Source organism: Penicillium expansum (genome assembly GCF_000769745.1).
Source record: "Penicillium expansum strain MD-8 chromosome Unknown contig230, whole genome shotgun sequence".
Lineage (NCBI taxonomy): Eukaryota > Fungi > Ascomycota > Eurotiomycetes > Eurotiales > Aspergillaceae > Penicillium > Penicillium expansum.
The window spans coordinates 26,979-48,041 of record NW_015971374.1 but is presented as its reverse complement, the minus strand read 5'-3'; the positions used below and the strand labels follow the sequence as shown (position 1 = coordinate 48,041).

The following is a 21,063-nucleotide window of genomic DNA, read 5'->3' as shown; positions in this document are numbered from 1 at the left end:
TGACTTTACTTCATTTACTCTTCCTACTAACCCAAGAACCAGATTTCATGACTTGAGGATATCGTGTATCATTCATAATATGTGCAAATCATCAAAAACACCAGAGACCATAATAATCATACAGAGTTGCCATCCAAACCATGGCATCACATCATAGCAGTTGTGGACCAATCACTTATTTTCCAGCAGTGTTCTTCTCATCAAGGGAGATGGGCTTGGCAGCACCACCGTGGGGGTGATCCGACCCAGCAGTAGGCAAGCCAGGGTATACGTCACGCCCGGAGCCAGTCTGCTCTGGCATGGGGGCAGCCTTGTGTGAGCGGCTCAGGTCTGCGGGCTGTGGAATTTGTTAGAAATTGTCCGAAAAGAATAACTGCACAGGATGTTGGAGTTGCAGTAACATACCTCATTGCCGACTCCGTGAGCCTTGTTAGGACCGTTCTCGATAGGGTTGTCGCTCTGGGGGACACCGTTGTCGAATTCTGCGCCGCGGACCATTTTGACTGATTTTTGGATGGGAGGGAAGTTCAAAGATGGAGTTTTGATTTTGTTTAGAATTGGTTGTTCTTCTTTGCTTGTAGGAATGGAAAGGAGGGTAATTGTTGCTTCTACTTATACTTGGTTTTCGTTGATTCATATCGTGAGCCGTGACAGCATTCTGAAATCATAGTGGGGAGTTATGACTTCATGGCCGTTGTAGTATCAAGATCTTTGCTCGATTGCCTTGGAACTGGGTCTAGAAATTTCATGGAATGGCAGAGATCGAGAGATCAATTAGTTAATGATTTCATCGAACAATTGCGATCGGGAAAATATTTCAACCTGTGCGCTCATTGCGTGGAATATATAGAACCGAGCGGAACCGATTTTCTTCAACTTTGGTTCTACACCACCACATTGCTACTGTCTACAACATATATCATATGCAGTTCAAAATTTACACAGTGAATCATCAATATTCATTCATTCTTTTTTTTTCATGTTCTAATTGATTATGCCATGATACTCAAATAGCCTGCTAAGTGGGGATATAGCATATCCTAGTGATGGCGGAAAAGGATGAATTCACCATGCTAGGGCCATACGTCTGTCAGGCAACAACACCCAAGAATGCTAAATGATAAGTGAAAGGGTTCTTGATATGAAAAAATCATTTGTTGGTGATTTCTGATGCTTTTTATGCCCCGAGATCTCAACCCTAACTTCAAGATGAGTGTAACAAAAGATTGACACATATCCGCGAGAAATAAATGAAACCCAACATAGGGAAAGTTAACAAAAGAGATCAGATGTCCTTGACCAACTCTCAATGAATGTCGACACCAACTGTTTCATCAACGGTATCTCCGGGTTTGTGCAGTCGATCCCGCAATTAGACACAATTCCAAGCCAGATGAACCAACACTTTGATCAATACGATCCGTTTCAACAGATAATAAGGACAAGCCATCTTCAGATACAGCATAAAACCCCCTGGGGCCTTCAGGACCAGCCCAACGTGGTTCAGGAGCAACGTCTGAGAAGGAGGCGGAGACACGATCCAACGCCCGAGGTCGAAGCCGAGGACCAACCACCACTGGCGGAGAGATGGCCCCAGATCGACAGGTCGAACAGTGCCGGCACTGCGGGCTAGCCCTGGGTGAAGTTGGTAGACTGTCCATGCGAGGTGGGAGGTGGGTTGGTTCTCGGGGGCTAAGTGGGTATGGCAGCGGAGGGATTCCAAATTGTGGGCTGTTGCTACCGTGGTGATGATATGGATGGCTGTGGAGAGAACGGTGCCGTCCTGCTAGACAGCCATCGCACATTGATTTTGGTCGGTCAGGGTACTGTGGGAGATCACTGGTTGCTGGTCCAGATGAGACCGGGGTGGTGGATGAGATGCCCGGTAGCTGAGAGCTGGGTTTTGCTGGCCCAGATGAAGAAGAGGTTGCAGATGAGTGACTCGAACGAGGTAGAGGAGGTAATGGCCCGTGTTGGATTTTACGCCGGAGACTGTATGGAGGACGTTGTACTGGTGCTGTCACATCACGGGATGTCTCTGCAGGAATGGGGGATAGGACATCATTCTGCGTATTGGTAGGGGTGATATCGCAACTTTTTCGAACTCTTAGTGGTCGTGGTTGCAATGGAACAAACGGGGAGATGTATCTATTCTTCACAATAGCATTACGCTTTCTCTGTGTTTGGCGGATGAGGAATTCCATGGTGTTCATCTGGGGGTTGGCTCTCTTGATGGACATATCTGACAAGGGACGTTGAATCACTGGTTTAGGGCCGTGTGAAGAGTGTTCTCCCGAACAGACCCCGCCCTCGAAAAGAACTGGTGAGCTGGAGTCCTGAAGGGTTGAGATGATGAGACAGCATAATGGTGGATCGGGTTGATGGATGAAATACAAATCGGGGAGTTGAGGAGCCAGCTCTGCAATCACCAGAGGGTTGGCCATGTGAAAATCAGACTCAACCAAAATGGGACATGACTGCCTAGATTGCTTTTCTTCACCACTCAACTCAGTAGGTAAGTCTGGGCTCATTTCCCCAAGTGCGGAGAGTTCGTACACATTCCTATTAACCTCTATTACAGAAATAGCGCCTGACTCCTCAGCCTTCTCATCCTCACTACTCAATTCAGATACGTCCGGATTCATGATTCTCAACACAGAACGTTCATCCCCTCGCCAGCTTCCACGGGTATCATGAGACTTAGGCTGGGCTGTAGGCACAGCAAGTTCTCCTCCGTCAACCAGAGGGTCGTTGCCCACGCCCAAATCAAGCCTAGAAGACCGTTGTTGCGGATTCCCCGACTGATCGGGTATGGGTTCAACCAGATCTACCAGCGATATGTCAAACTCATTCTCGAGCAGGGACCTCCTCACTGGGATAGATGTGTGATCATTGCGGTCTCGGAAAAAGCGAGACGGATATCGATCAGTGAGGGCACCAGAAACGATCCGATTAAGCTCACAGTCTGAAATACTTCGACGCTTTCGCTCGACCTTGTTGATCAACTTGATCCTCACGTTACCCAGAGGCGTGAAAACCCAACTTCTCAGCCAACGCTTAATCTTGGACCGCTTGCGGGTCTTCTTCCTTTCAGACATGCTTACTGCGACGGGCGATCGAAGCTCAGAACTCGGATTTATTAGAAGAGAGAGATGTTGGAGGACGGGAGGATGCAGAGGTTCTCTTTCTTGTCTCATCGTGTTCAGGCTATTATATACTTCTGGGCTGGTATACTGGTACCTCCGAGATCGACATCAATGAGCCTTTCAGTTGATGCATTTCGAACAAGTCACACAACATTGTCTACATGTATTTGGACTGGACTCCATCTCAGTTACAATGAGGATGGGAACAAACACAGATTTGAGGTTTTGGACGTTCTTTGATGATTTTGTCAACAACGATGGTCCTTTGTTCTCCAAGTGCCCAGGTGTGTGTCTCTACTTTGATGACTCAACCGCTGTGGTACTTTCTACCCATATAGGTAGCTAGAAACACAGGGTAAAGGAAGATTGGTTTCACTGTTCTGGAGTGCCTGGCACAATCTATCCGTGGCCATCTTGCAAATAGGTGTATTATACTGCGCAGGTGGAAGCATCCTTGAGTTAGGTCAGACATTGCAGGATTTCGGAGATATTCCCTTTGAACTAGGAAGAGAACCACCTAGGTAGAGAAAAGGAACACAATGTTGTACAAAAAAAATATTTTGCATCTGCACTGTTGTACGGTATAGGTAGATTTGAACACCAATGAGGAAATCAAACTGCCAAGACGATCATCCCCTCCAACATGGTCCGCGCGTCCTTGCCGCCAATAAATGCGGGTGATTGAAGCCATTTCAAGCCATTTGGGGTCATTGGTGGCCATTGGTGGCCCTTCGTAGTCACATTCATTGCGATTTGTAGGATGATCCAAGCTCTGGCGGGTCCTCTCCGACGCTCAGTGGAGCAAATTGTGAGATGACATCATGGCTCCAGCTTTCCCCAGATCCAACGATAAACTGCAATTGGATTGGCCCTGAGCTCTGTAGATTGGGATTGAAGGCAAATAAATGTAGATCAGGTGCCCAATAATCGGAGAAACCCGAGAGATGAGGTAGCAAAGGGGGAAATATAGGAGAAGGAGAGAGGCAAAAACCAGGAGAGCAGGAGACAGTGGGGTGATCCCACTTCCTTGTTACTCCTGGGACTATGGAGTACCTTGTATATTGCTATGACTGTTACATATCAGGAACAGAATACCAATACTTTAATAACTACAAAAGAAATAAATCTCTTCCAAATATAAATACTATACGTACTTTTCTCAACAGTCTCGGGTGGAATTTCCCTCGCAGAGACTTTTTAGCCTAAGCGCACGGTAAAAAAGCCTTGGAGGGTCACACCCGTCAACCAGTCCGGAGAAAAACTCTTGACCGGAACGAGGAAACGGTAACTCTCCTGTGCTTTTCTCTTCAAAATATCTCTTTGACCTCATCTTCTTCAATTTGATCCACTTCCCCCCCAACTTCCCCCCCCAGCCACCCCAGAAGCTCAAGTCGCAAGGTCCACTTCTCCCCGCACAGACCGAGTCGGACAGCTCTTCCAAGGTTGTTGCGATCATCCCCCCTTTCCTCGCGTTTCATTTTTCTTTTGCTTTTCTGAGAAATACATACCTTTGAACATAATGGAGGAAAACGGCGAACCCATCAAGCGTGATGTGCGCAACCACATGCTCTTCGAGGTGGCTACTGAAGTAGCCAACCGAGTAGGCGGCATCTACTCGGTCCTCAAGTCCAAAGCTCCTGTGACCACCGCCGAATATGGCGAGCGGTACACCCTGATCGGCCCACTCAACAGGGCTTCAGCTGCGGTGGAGGTTGAGGAGCTATCCCCGGCCAACCCGGCCTTGCGGGAGACGATCAAGTCTATGAAGGAGCGTGGTATTGATATTCTCTACGGTCGCTGGCTGATTGAGGGTGCCCCTCGGGTTCTGCTCATTGACACGAGTACTGGATATCGGTGGTTGGACGAGTGGAAGGGCGATCTTTGGACTACTTCGGCCATCCCGTCCCCAGCTGGTGATAATGAGACCAATGAGGCTATCGTTTTTGGTTACTTGGTTGCTTGGTTCTTGGGAGAGGTACGTTCCAACAACTGTTCTAAACGTTGGAGATGGCAAAAGAGCTTGACTGACCATATGCCCCGCTATAGTACATTGCTCATGACCGTCGCCGGGCGGTCATCGCCCATTTCCATGAATGGTTGGCTGGTGTCGCTCTGCCACTGACCAAGAAGCGGCACATGGACCTCACAACTGTCTTCACTACCCACGCGACATTGTTGGGTCGTTACCTCTGTGCTGGATCGGTTGACTTTTATAATAACCTCCAGTACTTTGATGTGGATGCGGAGGCCGGGAAGCGAGGAATCTACCACCGCTACTGTATTGAGCGGGCTGCTACTCATGCCTGTGATGTCTTTACCACTGTATCGCATATCACTGCATTTGAGAGTGAGCACCTGCTGAAGCGGAAACCCGATGGCGTGCTGCCTAATGGTCTGAATGTCAAGAAGTTCTCTGCCATGCACGAGTTCCAGAACTTGCACTCCCAAGCCAAGGAGAAGATCAACGATTTCGTTCGCGGTCACTTCTACGGCCACAACGACTTTGATCTAGATAACACTCTATATCTGTTCACTGCGGGTCGCTACGAATACCGCAATAAGGGAGTCGATATGTTCATTGAGGGGCTGGCCCGCCTCAATCATCGACTGAAGGCTGCTGGGTCGACTATGACCGTGGTCGCTTTTATCATTATGCCAGCACAGACATCTTCATTGACAGTGGAATCGCTCAAGGGACAGGCCGTCGTCAAGTCTCTGCGCGACACCATCGAGAACATCGAGAAGGGGATCGGCAAGCGCATGTATGAGCGCTGTCTTTCCTGGAAGGAAGGCGACAACATGCCTGACGAGAAGGATCTCATCACCAGTCAAGATCGCGTGATGCTCCGTCGTCGCCTGTTCGGCATGAAGCGTCATGGTCTTCCCCCGATTGTCACCCACAACATGCACAATGACCACGAGGACCCCATCCTGAACCAGCTGCGTCGTGTGCAACTGTTTAACCACTCCTCCGACCGGGTTAAGGTTGTCTTCCACCCCGAATTCCTCAACTCCGCCAACCCTGTATTGCCGCTTGACTACGATGACTTCGTTCGCGGAACCCATCTGGGTGTCTTCCCCTCTTACTACGAGCCTTGGGGATATACGCCCGCCGAATGTACAGTCATGGGTGTCCCTAGTATCACCACCAACCTGTCCGGATTCGGTTGTTATATGGAGGAATTGATTGAGAACTCCTCTGACTATGGAATTTACATCGTGGACCGTCGCGCTAAGGGCGTTGATGACTCGGTCAACCAACTGACCGAGTTTATGTTCAACTTCACGGAGAAGAGTCGTCGTCAGCGCATTAACCAACGTAACCGTACGGAGCGTCTCAGCGACCTGCTCGACTGGAAGAGAATGGGTTTGGAATATGTCAAGGCTCGCCAACTGGCATTGAGAAGAGGTATGTCACAATTCTATTGTTTTTGCAGTGATCAGAATTAATCCATTGTACAGCTTACCCGTCCTCCTTCGAGGGTCAAGAGGATTACTTCGATATCATTGGAGGGACGGAACAGAAGCTTTCCCGCCCGCTTTCCGTTCCTGGATCCCCTCGGGATCGTTCCGGAATGATGACACCGGGTGACTTTGCCTCTTTACAGGAAGGCCATGAGGGATTGAGCACCGAGGATTATATTGCCTGGAAATTGCCGTGAGTTCTATCTAATCATTGGTATTTGCCAAATACTAATACATTCCACAGTGAAGAGGAAGAGCCCGAAGAGCACTTCCCCCTCACACTGCGAACTCGCAAGATGGGGGAACGTTCTGCATCCCCACTGGATAGTATATCGATCAATGGCCACGACGAGTCCGAAAAAGGAGCCGGCACAGAATAACCGAGGGTATTGGAACCCTTGTTTTAGTTGTCTTCATCATTGGCCCTCAATCCCCGTTGGAGTGGGCACTCTCCCATTGACGTCATGTGTACTTGTTTAATCACTCTGCTTTTTATGATCTTTTTCCCTAGCAGTGCATCTGAAGCCTATGTTTGTTTTTTAATTAAACTGAATGAAATCGAGAGTTATACGTTGTACGTTGCAAGGATATCGGGTGTAATGCTGTCCTCCCCTCCGCGGAGGGATGAGCTCCGACAATATCCACTTGAACATCAGCCCAGGTGACACCGGAGATGCATCGGAGCCTTGGAAATATTGAGTTACGAGGTCAGGCAATCATAGCCGGTTATTCTCGCTCCGGTGAACCTTTAGCGAACTATGATTCATCGTACTTCTGTGTGCTATTTCTACCCCTCCTGCCCCTCCATCTTCTTTCTCCCACCATCACTCTTCCACTCAACTACAGTTCGACTTTCGACCAACGTCTACCACCGGTACGACTCTCCAATGGAGCCGCGCACGTCCGGGACCCCGCGGGGTTGCAGGACACAGTCCTCGCTACGATGAAGAGATGGGTCAAGGTATTTGTTCGTATAACAGTCGTTGCCACCGCATGACAGGTGTTCGGTCCAGCCAGTTGATTGGGAAGAACTACAAACCTATACATATATCCCAGGTCTCCTGGAGTATTGTATAGGTTTCTTCCTATATCAACTGGCTGGCTGTTCTGAGATTATACTGTCAAAACTTGATCTAGACAATACTAGCGAAAGGACATGCGTGACTTTTGATTGTTCCCCTGTTTTGTGTTTTGTGTCTGGTTCTGCTCACATTGTCCTATGCTGGTTTCTGTTCAATTGAATACATAGATTGAATGGAGAACGGCATAGACAGAGCAGAGCTGGATACTTTCTCTCTTGGCATGCTGACCCAATTGAAGTATTGAAATAGCTTGATCTTTCTGCCATCATGTCTACCGACAAGATTACTTTTTTGACCAACTGGTATGCTGACATTGTCTCAGAATTCGAGTTTTCGAGCTCTCTTGTGCTCCATCTTGTAGTTCGACTTGGCTAAGTTATTTTCTTTCTAAAGGCACGCCACCCCGTACCACGCCCCCCTCTACCTCGCCCAGGCCAGAGGCTACTTCAAGGATGAAGGTCTCAAGGTGGCTCTCCTCGAGCCCAATGACCCCTCCGACGTCACCGAGATCGTCGGAAGCGGCAAGGTCGACATGGGCTTCAAGGCTATGATCCACACCCTGGCGGTGCGTATCCTTCTAGAAAATACAACTATCTCAACCATACTAATACCAAGTCCAGGCCAAGGCCCGCAACTTCCCGGTGACCTCCATCGGCTCCCTTCTCGATGAGCCCTTCACTGGAGTCGTATACCTGAAGTCCAGCGGAATCACCGAGGACTTCCGCTCGCTGAAAGGCAAGCGCATCGGCTACGTCGGCGAGTTCGGCAAGGTATGGAATTCACCCCCCTAACCACTATACAACCCACCGAACAAACCCTAACATAATCCCAGATCCAAATCGACGAACTCACCAAGTACTACGGCATGACCGCAGACGACTACACCGCTGTGCGCTGCGGAATGAACATAACCAAAGCGATCGTCAACGGCACCATCGACGCAGGCATCGGTCTCGAGAACGTCCAAATGGTCGAACTTGAAGAATGGCTCGCCGGCCAAAACCGACCCCGCAGCGACGTCCAAATGCTCCGCATCGACCAGCTCGCCGAGCTCGGCTGCTGCTGCTTCTGCTCGATCCTGTACATCGCCAACGACGCCTTCATCGCCGCGAACCCGGAGAAGGTATCCGCATTCATGCGCGCCGTGAAACGCGCCACCGACGATGTCCTGGCTGACCCTGCCGCCGCGTATGCGGAGTACATTGACGTCAAGCCGATCATGGGCACGGATGTCAACCGCAAGATCTTTGAGCGGTCGTTTGCTTACTTCTCGCGCGATTTGAAGAATGTTCAGCGTGATTGGACTAAGGTTACCAACTATGGAAAGAGATTGGGGATCTTGGAGGAGGGTTTCGTGGCCAATTATACCAATGAGTTCCTTTCTTGGGGATTGGATGCTGACTCCACTGATCCTATTGGTGACCAGAAGCGTATGGCTGCCCTCCAGCAGGAGGTTGCTGCTGATGGTGGTTACAAGCGTCTTGAGATTAAGGCTTCGGCTTAGCTCGGGCTGAGGCTTTGGCTGCTGCTTGGCTCTATTTTGAGATGATGTTTATCATAGGCTTCACTCTTTAGCCTTTGTTGCTTGAGTCAAATTGGAATCCCTGCCCTATTGGTATATCACTTGTGCTGTAATCCATGTAGGGAAACCTACATAATCATCGTAGGTTTTATCAACGTCGAGTATATCGGGAGTATATTATAACTACCTTAAAGTCTACAAAACGACCGTCCAGAAAACCTATTAGAAAAAGAATCGGTTTGTTTGGGAAGAAATGTGTTGATAGTATTGGGGATATTTCCAACGTCGTTAACGCTAACATCAAGATCAAGATCATATCTCATAACAGGGCACCGTATTACAGCCTCCAGTCATTATCAAGGCACAGTTGGGGATACAGCTTCATTCCCTGGGCGATCAAGCATGGCTCGTAGCCGACCCTCCGCGGACTGCAAAGCAGGACTAGATTCTGGTTCAGCGATACTCGCAGTCCACCTCAGCCAACCAAGAAGGGATTGGATTATTTCTGGACCTGAGCTTTCCATGTTGTCAGACGAACCATAACTACCCAGAGCAGGTTGCGGGAGGATATTGAATTCAGCGGAGGACCCATCATTTGCAATCGCCTCTAGATGAACCTCTGACACTACAGCAGGAGTGGACATCTGAGATGAATGCTGTTCGCCCCTGCTAGCAGCATCGATCTTCGCAAGTAGATCGCGTCCGCTGTGCTTAGGTTTTGATGCGAATTCGCGCGTGAAAGGGGTTGAGGATATGGTCTCTGGCGGAATAGCAAAAACAGTTTCCACCTCGGAGGCCATGGTAGGAGATAGTGGAGAATTGGGCTGTCTGAAGGTCGTTGGGCTAGATGTACCATTCTGTTCGAGTATAGACGCAGTTTGTCGCAGATTTTCCAGATACCGATGAAACGAGAATGGGTTCATATCGCGAGCTGGATCTGGACTGGCCTCATCCTCAACAATGACTGTGTTGCCGTCGTCGGTACCTCGTTCCTCGTTAGACCTGGCCTCTTCAACAGGTCCCAGCGCACCCGAAGGTGCGCAAATCTCACCCAATGGCGCGATGTGACTCCCATACTCATTGGAAAGACTCAGCTTGCTCCGCCCACAGATCTCAGCAATCGAGTCCAGAGTCCCACGGATATCCGGCTCGATGGCCTGCAGTATACTTTCAATACTGAAATCCTTATCCGTAGGAAACATGACATCAGACTGTGACGGACGAGATGGAGCCGAGCTCTTTGAGCCAGAGAATGAGAGGAACCGACGCGCAGACATAGTAGATGGTCGTCTAGTTCTACCCTGCGCATCTCCCGAATACGCTCTGACAAGCACGGGGCGCGAAGCGAGTGTAGACGAGCGCCTTCCAGAGGGGTTATCAACTCGGATAGGACGAGATGCAGGCCTCGGGGAACCGTTGATCTGTCGCAGAGCCGTGGCACGATATGCGGCGGCGGGGTCGTCGGCGACGGAGTCGTATCGTTGGTTTGTCTGGTCTGAAGGGCCAACAGCGGGCACGACTGGAGACGCGTGTGGTGGGGATAGTAGTCGGGACCATCCTTGTCGAGGTAGGGAAGACGACGGCAGTCGTGTATCAGGCAATGTATCAGACTCCATCTCTGTACCGGTTTCGGTAGCGCACAGCTACGTGTAATGCAGGAGACAGCGCAGACTCTGACCCCGCTCTGAGAGGCACAGGACTCTAAGAGGGTTAGGTTTGGCTCACGAGGGATTTATCCACGTCGCATGCGCAACACATATTCTCCGGCATGCGTTGGGCGTTTTGTTTGGATGTAAATCATCGAAACGGGTAGTGGGGGGAAGTTGGGGAAGCTTCCAGGGTCTGATGCGCGGACCACCGAAGCTGTCAGTGTGGTTCAGGTACCTTATCTCCGTACAGTACACTACCTACATATGTAGGTATTAAAATAAACCTCCTTAGAAAGAGATATGCCAGAACACTCCGTAGTCTAAGGGTACAAAAAAGAAATGGCTCTGCCGCGATTTGAACGCGGGACCCCCCCGTTGGCACTGATAAGTACGAGCGGGATGCCTTAACCACTGGGCCACAAAGCCATTGTGAATGCCTGAATTTGCCAAATATGGCCTCTTGAGAATATGCCCCACAAGCTATACCGAGGCATATGCCACCACCACCACGTTTCCCTAGTGTTTACTTATCCATTGCCCACCCTTCGCCCGCACGCACCATGAATCGGTTCCAAGTATGAATCCACGTGACTCTCATTGACACCTCATCTAATCTCCTATAGTTCGGCGACTCCGACGGGTCTGTCTCCTCCGACTTTGACGAAGACCCATCCGGCCTGCCCTTCCCGGAACCGCTATCTCGCACCTCATTCCTCGCCCCTGACTTCGACCCAGCCACTTTCCTGTCATCATTGACGAACCGTCATCAAAGCCTCGAGGATCTCCGGCAGGAATTACGGGGACTGGAGCAATTCCTGAACAAAGAGCTGTTGGATCTTGTCAATGAGAACTATCAGGACTTTCTCTCGTTAGGCAGTGCGCTTCGTGGGGGCGAGGAGAAAGTCGAGGGTGTGAAGGTCGGCGTGCTTTCCTTCCAGCGCGATGTCAAAGCTATCCGGGATAAGGTCGAGGCGCGACGACAGGAAGTGGAAGAGCTGCTGAATGAGAAGCGGCGGCTACGGACGAACGCGGACGTCGGCAAAGACCTATTGGACTATGCGGATCGGGTAGAGGAATTGGAACACCGGTTGATGATCGGGGACAAGTCATCGCAAGAACATTCACCGGATGAATCGGATACAGAGTCTGATTTGTACAGCGGGGAGAGTGAAGACAGCGATGACGATGAGCTAGTGGATGGTTCACCCGCAATCTCATTGAAGAGGATGGAACGTCATGCGCAGAAGTTTGTCTATTTGACATCGATAGCTGCCCGGGTCGGCGAGAAGCATCCCTTCCTACTTGCACAGCAACCGCGAGTCGCAAAGATCAAGTCCACGGTGCTCCTGGATCTCAAGACTGCCTTGGAACAGGCCACCGCGGCAGGTGGGAAACAGGGAAAACGCGATACTAGGACAATGGCAGTTCTGCGCCTCTACGAGCTTATGGGTGAGGATGTCAGTGCCGTCGCCGCGCTGAAGAACCTCAAGCTGTAAAAACAACGTGCCTCGTCCTGAAAATTGGCAATGTGCACTGGTTTGCATACATAGCGTCGGCGTTTGGTCTTATAAAGTTCTAATTCAACAATGATACCATGATACACCATGTCCTTTCCTAATAAAACAATAAATTTGTACACGCCAAAGGATATAAAGAAAATTGAGTATGTTACATGCCCTTCAGGGCGGAGGTTGCGGGGGAGGCATCGGAGCTAAACTCGCCGTTGAGTGAAAATCCGGGTCCGTTCGTCGAGCTCAGTACCTGATGGTGTTGTTAGAAGCTTGTTTCCACAAATAAAATCAATTAGAGTACTTACCACCTCATAGACCTCCTTGTTGACACGGTCGGTCAGCGCGGAAGCATCCTTCTTAATTTGGTCGAGGGTCACGCGCATGTTGTCGCGCAATTGCTCCGGAGAGAAGCCCAATTGTCCGATAGGCAGGCGGATAACGGCATCACGCTCACGGTACACGGTACCACCACGGAGCATCTCCACTCGCGCAGCCACGTCTTCCACAACGGTACCGGTCTTCGCACTGGGCATCAAACCACGAGGACCGAGGATACGACCCAGGGCGGCCTTGTTCAACGCCGGCAAACTGTCAGGGTGGGCGAGACAGCGATCGAACTCAATAGTGCCTGCCTTGACAGCATCGAACACTTCTTGTTCACCGACAAGAACAGCACCGGCGGCAAGCGCTTCCTTGGCTGCTTTCGAACCGGGGGGACAGATGACACAGATGCGGGATTCGGTCTGGACGGCGTGGGGGAATCGGAGCATATTACGAATGACGGGGCCGTCGCGCTTTGTCCGCAGTCGGATGTGCAGTTCGTATTTTTGGACGGACGGTTCGCGACCGACTTCGATGGCCCGGATATATCTGCAGAAAGAAAGGTGTCAATTGATGACCCTGGTATTGACTGACGTCCCAGTTTCTGATGCTCAGTACATACCGCATAGCATCACACAGAGAATACTGCGGCATATCCTTCAAATTGATTTGCCGGAACTCCTGGGGTCCTTTTCGGCTCTTGGTAGGCTGCTCTTTCCCCTTCTTTGGCTTGTTCTTGAGACCTCGGACCTGCTGGAAAGTCGAGAGAACTGGAGCGATTGAGGTGTTCCGCAGCGGATTCCGGCATGATGAGAGGATTCCGCGTGCCGCAGTGGGCAGAACCGAGCCGGAGGACGACATGTTGACAGGCGTTGATTCGAGCTGATCGACTGGATGAAGCAATTGTTTTCTGCCGGAAAGCTGTCGGGCTCGGATAAATGTGGCTCCGGACGGGGACTGTAGATAATGACTCTGCCCCTCCAGAAATTCACATTGCTTCTTACACTACACTTCTACACAATGTCTGAGTACGAGTTGAAAGTGGCCACTCGTGGCAACCACGCGGCTCTTCTGCCCGTGGTTCTCATCGTCACCTCCATCAATGAGGCCCGCCCTACCCCCGTCGTCACCATCACCTACGAGGACACTGCTCTTCTCCAGGATGGCGACAAGGCCATTGTGCAGCTCACCACTGGCTCCAACTCTGTCTTTGGCACTGCCAATGTCATCCAGGAGCTTACTGCTCACTTCCCTTTCCTGACTAGCAAGGATTCCAAGATCGTAAGTTACCACTACTACCCCGCGGTCGAGTCATTTTTAACCATGCAATAGGAGGCCGAGTGGATCTCTCAGTTGGATTCCCTGACCACCCTTGACTTCAAGGCCCTCGATCCCGTGCTCCAGCGCCTTGATACCCACCTCCTTATGCGCTCGTTCGTCGTCGGATACTCTCTGTCTACCCCCGACATTGCCCTCTGGGGTGCTCTCCGTGGTAACCGTGTCGCCGCTGCGGCCCTGAAGAAGGGATCCCTGGTCAACCTTACCCGCTGGTACCGTTTCTTGGAGGAGCTTTGCCCCTGGACTACCGCTGCTGTGGAGTCCATGAACGCAGTTGCTAAGGAGAAGAAGGTGGCCAAGTCCAAGGAGGGTGCTAGTTACGACATTGCACTCAAGAACACCGAGAACGGTGTCGTTACCCGATTCCCTCCCGAGCCTTCGTGAGTTATTCCCGATCCCTGCTCCCTGGTCGCTTGATTTGCTCTGTCATCTAGACTAACCCAGTTCTCTAATGTAGTGGATATCTCCACATTGGTCACGCTAAGGCCGCTCTTCTCAATGACTACTTTGCGCACGAGAAGTACAACGGTACTATGCTCCTTCGATTCGACGATACCAACCCTTCCAACGAGAAGCAGGAGTTCGAGGACGCCATCGTGGAGGACCTTGCGCTCATGGGCATCAAGCCTAACAAGATGACCTACACCAGTGACTACTTCGACGAGCTGTACGACTACTGTATCAAGATCATCAAGCAGGGTGACGCCTACGCGGATGATACCGATAAGGAGACTATGGCCGCCCAGAGATGGGACGGCTTGCCTAGCCAGCGTCGCGATCTTTCCTCCGAGGAGAGCTTGTCGCGCCTAGAGGAGATGAAGAGCGGCACCCCCGAGGGTCTTCGTTGGTGCATCCGTGCTAAGATCTCTTTCGACTGCCCTAACAAGGCCATGCGTGACCCCGTCATCTACCGCTGTAACCCAGCGGTCCACCACCGCACCGGTAGCAAGTGGAAGATCTACCCGACTTACGACTTTGCCTGCCCTATCGTTGACTCCATGGAGGGTGTCACCCATGCTCTGCGTACTATCGAGTACCGTGACCGTAACCCCCAGTACCAGTGGATGCTGGACACTATGAAGCTGCGCAATGTGCAGGTGTGGGATTTCGCCCGCATGAACTTCGTTCGCACCCTCCTCTCTAAGCGTAAGCTGACCAAGCTGGTCGAGACTGGTCTTGTTTGGGGCTGGGATGATCCTCGCTTCCCTACCATTCGTGGTATTCGTCGCCGCGGTATGACAATTCCCGCTCTCCGTGAGTTCATCCTTAAGCAGGGCCCCTCTAAGGCTGTGACCAACTTCGATTGGGGTCTTATCTGGGCAACCAACAAGAAGTACATTGACCCTATTGCCCCGCGCCACACCACCATCTACAACAAGAACGTTGTCAAGACCACGGTCACCGGTGGCCCTGCTACCCCTTACTCTGAGGAGAAGCCTCGTCACATCAAGAACGCCGCCGTCGGCATGAAGAAGGTTGTCTACAGCAGCTCTATCATCCTCGAGCAGGAGGATGTCAAGCTGTTCAAGCCTGACGAGGAAATCACTCTTATGAACTGGGGTAACGCCATTGTCCGTAAGGTCAGCACCAATGCTGAGGGCATCATCACCGATCTCGAGCTTGAGCTGCACATGGCCGGTGATGTCAAGAAGACCGAGAAGAAGGTTACTTGGCTTGCTACCGAGGGACAGGACCTCGTCCCCGTCGAGCTGGTCGACTTCGACCACCTTCTGACCAAGGATTCTCTCGGTGAGGATGACGTTCTCGAGGACTTCCTCAACTTACACACCGAGTTCCGCGAGGAGGGTCTGGCCGACTGCAACGTCGCTGATCTCAAGGAGAGCGACATCATCCAGTTCGACCGCAAGGGCTACTACCGCGTTGACCGTGCTTACTCTCCTGGTAAGCCTGCGGTCTTCTTCAACATTCCTTCCGGCAAGTCCAAATAGATCCTGTGTCATGATATGAAATATGTTTTATGAGTGATCTGTGAAAAGAAGAATGAAAGATGTTTATATGCTTCCAATTGGCTTTCAGTAAAATGAATATAAATACAGGAGACCCGCTTGCTGAGCTCTGGGGAGTTGCATGGGAGGTTGGGAATAATTCCATTTCGATCAAGGTCTGATGGAAAAAGGGGGCAGGGGGCAGGAGGCACTTGCCATGCACGCAGGTTGGAAATGGTGAGGAAAGAAGGAGAGGAAGCTCAAACTGCGAAAGAATTCCAGGTAGATATAACCTCTTCCCATTCCTCCCAATGGTTGTTTGCTACTACAGTTTTAATCCGATTCCTGCCTGAATCCCCGGCCTTCCTCTCAGCAACTCTACCAGACAATCATATAGGCATTCACGCGTGATTTGACTGCAGGTATGGGCATTGGATGATACCATGGGCTGTTTTGGGGCAGACTCAACGTCTCGTGTAGGGCTGAACAGGGTCACGTGTGACCAAAGCAGACTACAATAGCCCCCCTAGGCAAGTTGTTCATTACTATAGTTCTTATACTTTCTACGTCCTGGGCTACCTAGTTCGATTTCCGACAGCTTGGTTTCTCCTGACGAATCATGAAACTGGCGTCGAATGGATGTCAATTCCGCCGGCCGGCTGTCAGCGGAATGGGCGCGCATGACGTCAAAGCTTACCGATATGCACACTGTTGACATCCGGAGAGCCGCTCGCCTTCCACAGCAGAAACTGTGCCTAGCTAGTTCGTTCACTTGTCCTTGGATTCCCCGGTTGCTTCGGGATCGGGTGGTATTATAACTACCATGTCATACGCCCAATGATTGTCCCGGGCTGACTGGGACTGATTGACAATAGTCTGTGCATGTTTCATTTTATATCTGTGATAATTCCAATACAGCACAATATCCTGCGGCCATAGACACATGCCCTGAACCTTCCAAGGTCTTTCTCGGTCACCTTTGTTCTAGCCCTTGCCGAGGGCAGACCTTGCATGACCCATGGGTGAATGCCCTATTGGCTTGAAGTCGATTCAGGTACCTGCCTGCACCACTAGCTGCTTTTAATGTTAGCAATGACCGAACTGCTCTATCATTCGTCTGGATTTGTTGAACCAATCTTCTAGCATCGACATCCGGCGGGAATTCTTCGGGTCGTCCGCGGCTCGTCCCTTTTGAGACCTGGTTGCCTGACTTCATCTTCCTTCAAGTGCCGAGCATGGAGACTCACCAAATAAGCATACATGCGTTGGTGTGAGATGTCTGTCCCGGGGGGTTCCTAGCTCGACGTCAGCATGATTTGCTTTGAAAGGGAAATTTTCGTTAAGCAAGCAGCTTTTTTCTTTTCTACTCCAGATAATATCGCAATCATCTTCGATTCTTGTCATCCTGAAGGTGGCAAGACGCGAATGTAACATTGGAAACACTCATTTTATTTGATATCATTGTTCCTTCATTTCTATATCCTTTTTGTTTCGTGCATTCGTTCTCATCATAATCAATAATCTTGTCTCCTTTGACAGGTATGTATCTATCAAGTTTGTCTGTGTTGGAACAAGTTTGATCTGACTTAGAAAGACATCCATGACCGGCGAGGGCAAAGCCGGGCGTGCCGACGCTCGTCGCCGTAGCTCACGTATCTCTCGGGCATCTCTGAGCGGGGACTGGAACAGTCTGGACGAGTATGGCAAGCTTGTGAAGTATGTTTCGACATTCCGTGATGCCAATGCAGCGGATGAAGAGCAGGGCGAAGTGGTCGAGAAACGAGTATGGTACGCCCCATGGAAGAAGCGAAAGGTCCACGTCAGAAAGGTCGAGGGAGAAGCTGGCAAGTTTCCCGATGAGTGGACCATGACGGATATCAGAGAGGGACTTTCTAGCCATGAAGTTCCACTGCGTCGTCGTCGGGCGGGGTGGAATGAGTTGACATCCGAGAAGGAGAATCCCATTGCTAAGATCCTGTCTTACTTCCAGGGTCCAATTCTCTACGGTGGGTCCATATCACTCCTTCCTTGACTACCGCGCTGACTTGGGCATAGTCATGGAGTTGGCTGTTTTGCTTGCTGCCGGTCTAGAAGACTGGGTTGACTTCGGTGTCATTATTGGGATACTGTGTCTGAACGCGGCAGTGGGCTGGTATCAGGAGAAGCAGGCTGCTGATGTGGTTGCGAGTCTCAAGGGTGACATTGCCCTGCGCGCGCAGGTTATTCGTGACAGCACCCAACAAGAATGTCTTGCTCGAGAGTTGGTTCCAGGCGATGTAGTAAGTTTTTTCTGGATTGGCTGCAAGATTGGTACATAACAGGCTCTAATCAATAATTTAGGTCATTATTGGTGAAGGCCAAGTCGTGCCTGCGGACTCCAGGGTTATCTGTGACGTGAAGGATGAACATGGCTGGGAAGAGTTTAACCAACTTCAAGAGCAGGGTATGCTCGGTGGAGGGTCCGAGTCTGATGAAGAGGAGGACCCAACCAAAACCGACAAGAAGAAGGATGAAGGCGATGGCAAGGCTAAGGAGGATGACGAACACCAGGCGAAGAAGGCTCGCAGACGTGGATATCCTATTTTGGCTTGTGACCACTCCGCCATCACCGGCGAGTCGCTAGCCGTGGATCGTTATATGGGAGATACGATCTTTTATACCACTGGCTGCAAGCGTGGCAAGGCCTATGCAGTCGTTCAAACGGGTGCGAGTACTTCCTTCGTTGGCCGCACAGCAAGTATGGTACAATCTGCTAAAGGTGCTGGCCACTTTGAACTTGTCATGGACAACATCGGAACATCTCTCTTGATTCTTGTCATGGCCTGGATCCTCGCTGCGTGGATTGGTGGATTCTTCCGTCATATTCCTATTGCTTCCCCCGGTCAGCAGACTTTGCTTCACTACACTCTATCTTTGTTGATCATCGGTGTGCCTGTCGGTCTACCTGTTGTGACCACTACCACCATGGCTGTTGGTGCTGCGTATCTGGCGAAAAAGAAAGCCATTGTGCAAAAGCTGACCGCAATTGAATCCCTGGCCGTAAGTCTGCATCACCTCGGACTACCATCAAAAACTGACAACGAAGTAGGGTGTTGACATTTTGTGTTCCGATAAGACCGGAACTCTCACAGCAAACAAACTGAGTATTCGTGATCCTTATGTAGCTGAAGGCGTCGATGTTGATTGGATGTTCGCCGTTGCTGCTCTCGCATCCTCGCACAATATTGAATCTCTCGATCCGATTGATAAGGTGACAATCTTGACGCTTAGACAATACCCAAGAGCACGAGAAATCTTGCGACGGGGTTGGTCAACTGAAACATTCACACCCTTTGATCCGGTTTCAAAACGCATTGTCACAATTGCTACCTGTGACGGCATTCGGTATACCTGCACCAAGGGCGCTCCGAAAGCCGTGCTTCAATTGACGAGCTGCTCCAAGGAGACTGCTGACTTATACAAATCTAAAGCCCAAGAATTTGCCCATCGAGGCTTCCGCTCTCTTGGTGTTGCTGTTCAAAAGGAAGGAGAAGACTGGGCTTTGCTTGGAATGCTACCTATGTTTGATCCGCCCCGAGAAGACACTGCCCAAACTATTAGCGAGGCGCAAAACCTCGGCATCAGCGTCAAGATGCTCACCGGTGATGCTATTGCCATTGCGAAAGAAACCTGCAAGATGTTGGCTTTAGGGACTAAGGTGTATAACTCCGACAAGCTAATTCACGGTGGCTTGAGTGGTGCTATGGCCAGTGATCTTGTTGAAAAAGCGGACGGGTTTGCTGAGGTGTTCCCAGAACACAAATACCAAGTCGTACAAATGCTGCAAGAACGAGGCCACTTGACCGCTATGACAGGTGACGGTGTAAATGACGCACCATCTCTTAAAAAGGCCGATTGTGGCATTGCCGTTGAAGGTGCTTCGGAAGCCGCGCAGTCTGCATCAGATATCGTATTCCTCGAGCCTGGACTTTCGACCATTATCGACTCTATCAAGGTCGCACGTCAAATTTTCCACCGCATGAAGTCGTATATCCAATACCGCATTGCACTATGCTTGCACCTTGAGATCTACTTGGTGACCTCGATGATCATCCTCAATGAAAGTATTCGTGTCGAGCTTATTGTCTTCCTGGCATTGTTCGCTGATCTTGCGACAGTTGCAGTGGCCTATGATCATGCATCTTTTGACTTGCGACCTGTTGAATGGCAACTTCCCAAAATCTGGTTCATTTCCTGCCTTCTTGGTGTGCTTCTCGCCTTGGGTACGTGGGTTATTCGAGGAAGCATGTTCCTGAAATCCGGAGGCATCGTTCAAAACTGGGGATCTATCCAAGAGATTCTGTTCTTGGAAGTAGCTCTTACAGAAAATTGGCTAATTTTCGTCACTCGCGGCATCGACACATGGCCATCTATCCACCTGGTGGCCGCAATCCTTGGCGTCGACATTTTGGCTACTATATTCTGTCTGTTTGGCTGGTTTACCAACGAGAACATGAGGACTAAGCCCGAAAGTCATTTCGTCGAGACCAGGAATGGCTGGACCGACATCGTCACTGTTGTACGAATCTGGGGTTATTCGCTTGGTGTATCGATTGTCATTGCGTTGGTGTACTTCGTTTTGAACAAGATCGAGTGGCTCGACAATCTGGGTCGTGTCCAGCGCGACAAAGGGGAAGTCAAGATTGAGAATATCCTTGCTCATTTGTCTCGTCTTACGGTTGAGTACGAGGAAGGAGGTGCACCGAAGGGCCGGCTCTGCTTGACTGCAAGCAAGGAGGAGGAAGAGGCTGAGTAAGAGATGGGATATCGAATGAAAGAAGGGCATGAAGTCCGGAGTTGCCTATCATTGGATCTTGGAAGTTGGCTTTGTTCTGATCCTGGCCTAATTGGGTATTGTCGATGGTGATGAACGTTAGTATTATGGCGTGTTCTCGGGGGACAACGTACGAGAGCATGGCGGTTTCTTTATTAATCTCTAATGTGTTGAATCTGCTTGCAAGTATTCTAATGGCGCTCAAATACCTTTGGTTTATGTCTTTTAAATTCAATCATTTATTATAGATGGAAGCCAAGTGATAAAATG

General features: G+C 50.4%; 9 protein-coding genes across 9 annotated transcripts; 5 read left to right on the top strand and 4 right to left on the bottom strand.

Moving 5' to 3' along the window:
- Nucleotides 1-175: 175 nt before the first annotated feature.
- PEX2_070510 (uncharacterized protein) lies at nt 176-498 on the bottom strand (the record flags this gene model as incomplete). Its single annotated transcript, XM_016744322.1, has 2 exons — nt 176-337; nt 406-498. 2 exons carry the CDS (start codon nt 496-498, stop codon nt 176-178), a joined length of 255 nt encoding a protein of 84 aa, XP_016596994.1.
- Nucleotides 499-1,372: 874 nt separating this feature from the next.
- Nucleotides 1,373-3,098, bottom strand: PEX2_070500 (uncharacterized protein; the record flags this gene model as incomplete). The annotated part of the gene is made up of 2 exons (XM_016744321.1): nt 1,373-1,786; nt 2,013-3,098. The coding sequence occupies 2 exons, from the start codon at nt 3,096-3,098 to the stop codon at nt 1,373-1,375; spliced, it is 1,500 nt and encodes a 499-aa protein (XP_016596993.1).
- Nucleotides 3,099-4,665: 1,567 nt separating this feature from the next.
- PEX2_070490 (Glycogen synthase) lies at nt 4,666-6,991 on the top strand (the record flags this gene model as incomplete). The annotated part of the gene is made up of 4 exons (XM_016744320.1): nt 4,666-5,121; nt 5,193-6,555; nt 6,609-6,804; nt 6,856-6,991. 4 exons carry the CDS (start codon nt 4,666-4,668, stop codon nt 6,989-6,991), a joined length of 2,151 nt encoding a protein of 716 aa, XP_016596992.1.
- Nucleotides 6,992-7,960: 969 nt separating this feature from the next.
- Nucleotides 7,961-9,197, top strand: PEX2_070480 (NMT1/THI5 family protein; the record flags this gene model as incomplete). The annotated part of the gene is made up of 4 exons (XM_016744319.1): nt 7,961-7,995; nt 8,087-8,258; nt 8,314-8,463; nt 8,526-9,197. 4 exons carry the CDS (start codon nt 7,961-7,963, stop codon nt 9,195-9,197), a joined length of 1,029 nt encoding a protein of 342 aa, XP_016596991.1.
- A 374-nt stretch (nt 9,198-9,571) lies between these two features.
- PEX2_070470 (uncharacterized protein) lies at nt 9,572-10,831 on the bottom strand (the record flags this gene model as incomplete). Its single annotated transcript, XM_016744318.1, has 1 exon — nt 9,572-10,831. The coding sequence occupies one exon, from the start codon at nt 10,829-10,831 to the stop codon at nt 9,572-9,574; it is 1,260 nt and encodes a 419-aa protein (XP_016596990.1).
- Nucleotides 10,832-11,424: 593 nt separating this feature from the next.
- PEX2_070460 (COG2 family protein) lies at nt 11,425-12,360 on the top strand (the record flags this gene model as incomplete). The annotated part of the gene is made up of 2 exons (XM_016744317.1): nt 11,425-11,439; nt 11,488-12,360. 2 exons carry the CDS (start codon nt 11,425-11,427, stop codon nt 12,358-12,360), a joined length of 888 nt encoding a protein of 295 aa, XP_016596989.1.
- A 172-nt stretch (nt 12,361-12,532) lies between these two features.
- PEX2_070450 (mitochondrial 54S ribosomal protein uL1m) lies at nt 12,533-13,557 on the bottom strand (the record flags this gene model as incomplete). Its single annotated transcript, XM_016744316.1, has 3 exons — nt 12,533-12,625; nt 12,681-13,245; nt 13,319-13,557. The coding sequence occupies 3 exons, from the start codon at nt 13,555-13,557 to the stop codon at nt 12,533-12,535; spliced, it is 897 nt and encodes a 298-aa protein (XP_016596988.1).
- Nucleotides 13,558-13,716: 159 nt separating this feature from the next.
- Nucleotides 13,717-15,983, top strand: PEX2_070440 (glutamate--tRNA ligase GUS1; the record flags this gene model as incomplete). The annotated part of the gene is made up of 3 exons (XM_016744315.1): nt 13,717-13,977; nt 14,029-14,414; nt 14,492-15,983. 3 exons carry the CDS (start codon nt 13,717-13,719, stop codon nt 15,981-15,983), a joined length of 2,139 nt encoding a protein of 712 aa, XP_016596987.1.
- A 1,597-nt stretch (nt 15,984-17,580) lies between these two features.
- PEX2_070430 (putative plasma membrane H(+)ATPase) lies at nt 17,581-20,775 on the top strand (the record flags this gene model as incomplete). The annotated part of the gene is made up of 4 exons (XM_016744314.1): nt 17,581-17,986; nt 18,036-18,259; nt 18,321-19,019; nt 19,069-20,775. The coding sequence occupies 4 exons, from the start codon at nt 17,581-17,583 to the stop codon at nt 20,773-20,775; spliced, it is 3,036 nt and encodes a 1,011-aa protein (XP_016596986.1).
- Nucleotides 20,776-21,063: the final 288 nt, after the last annotated feature.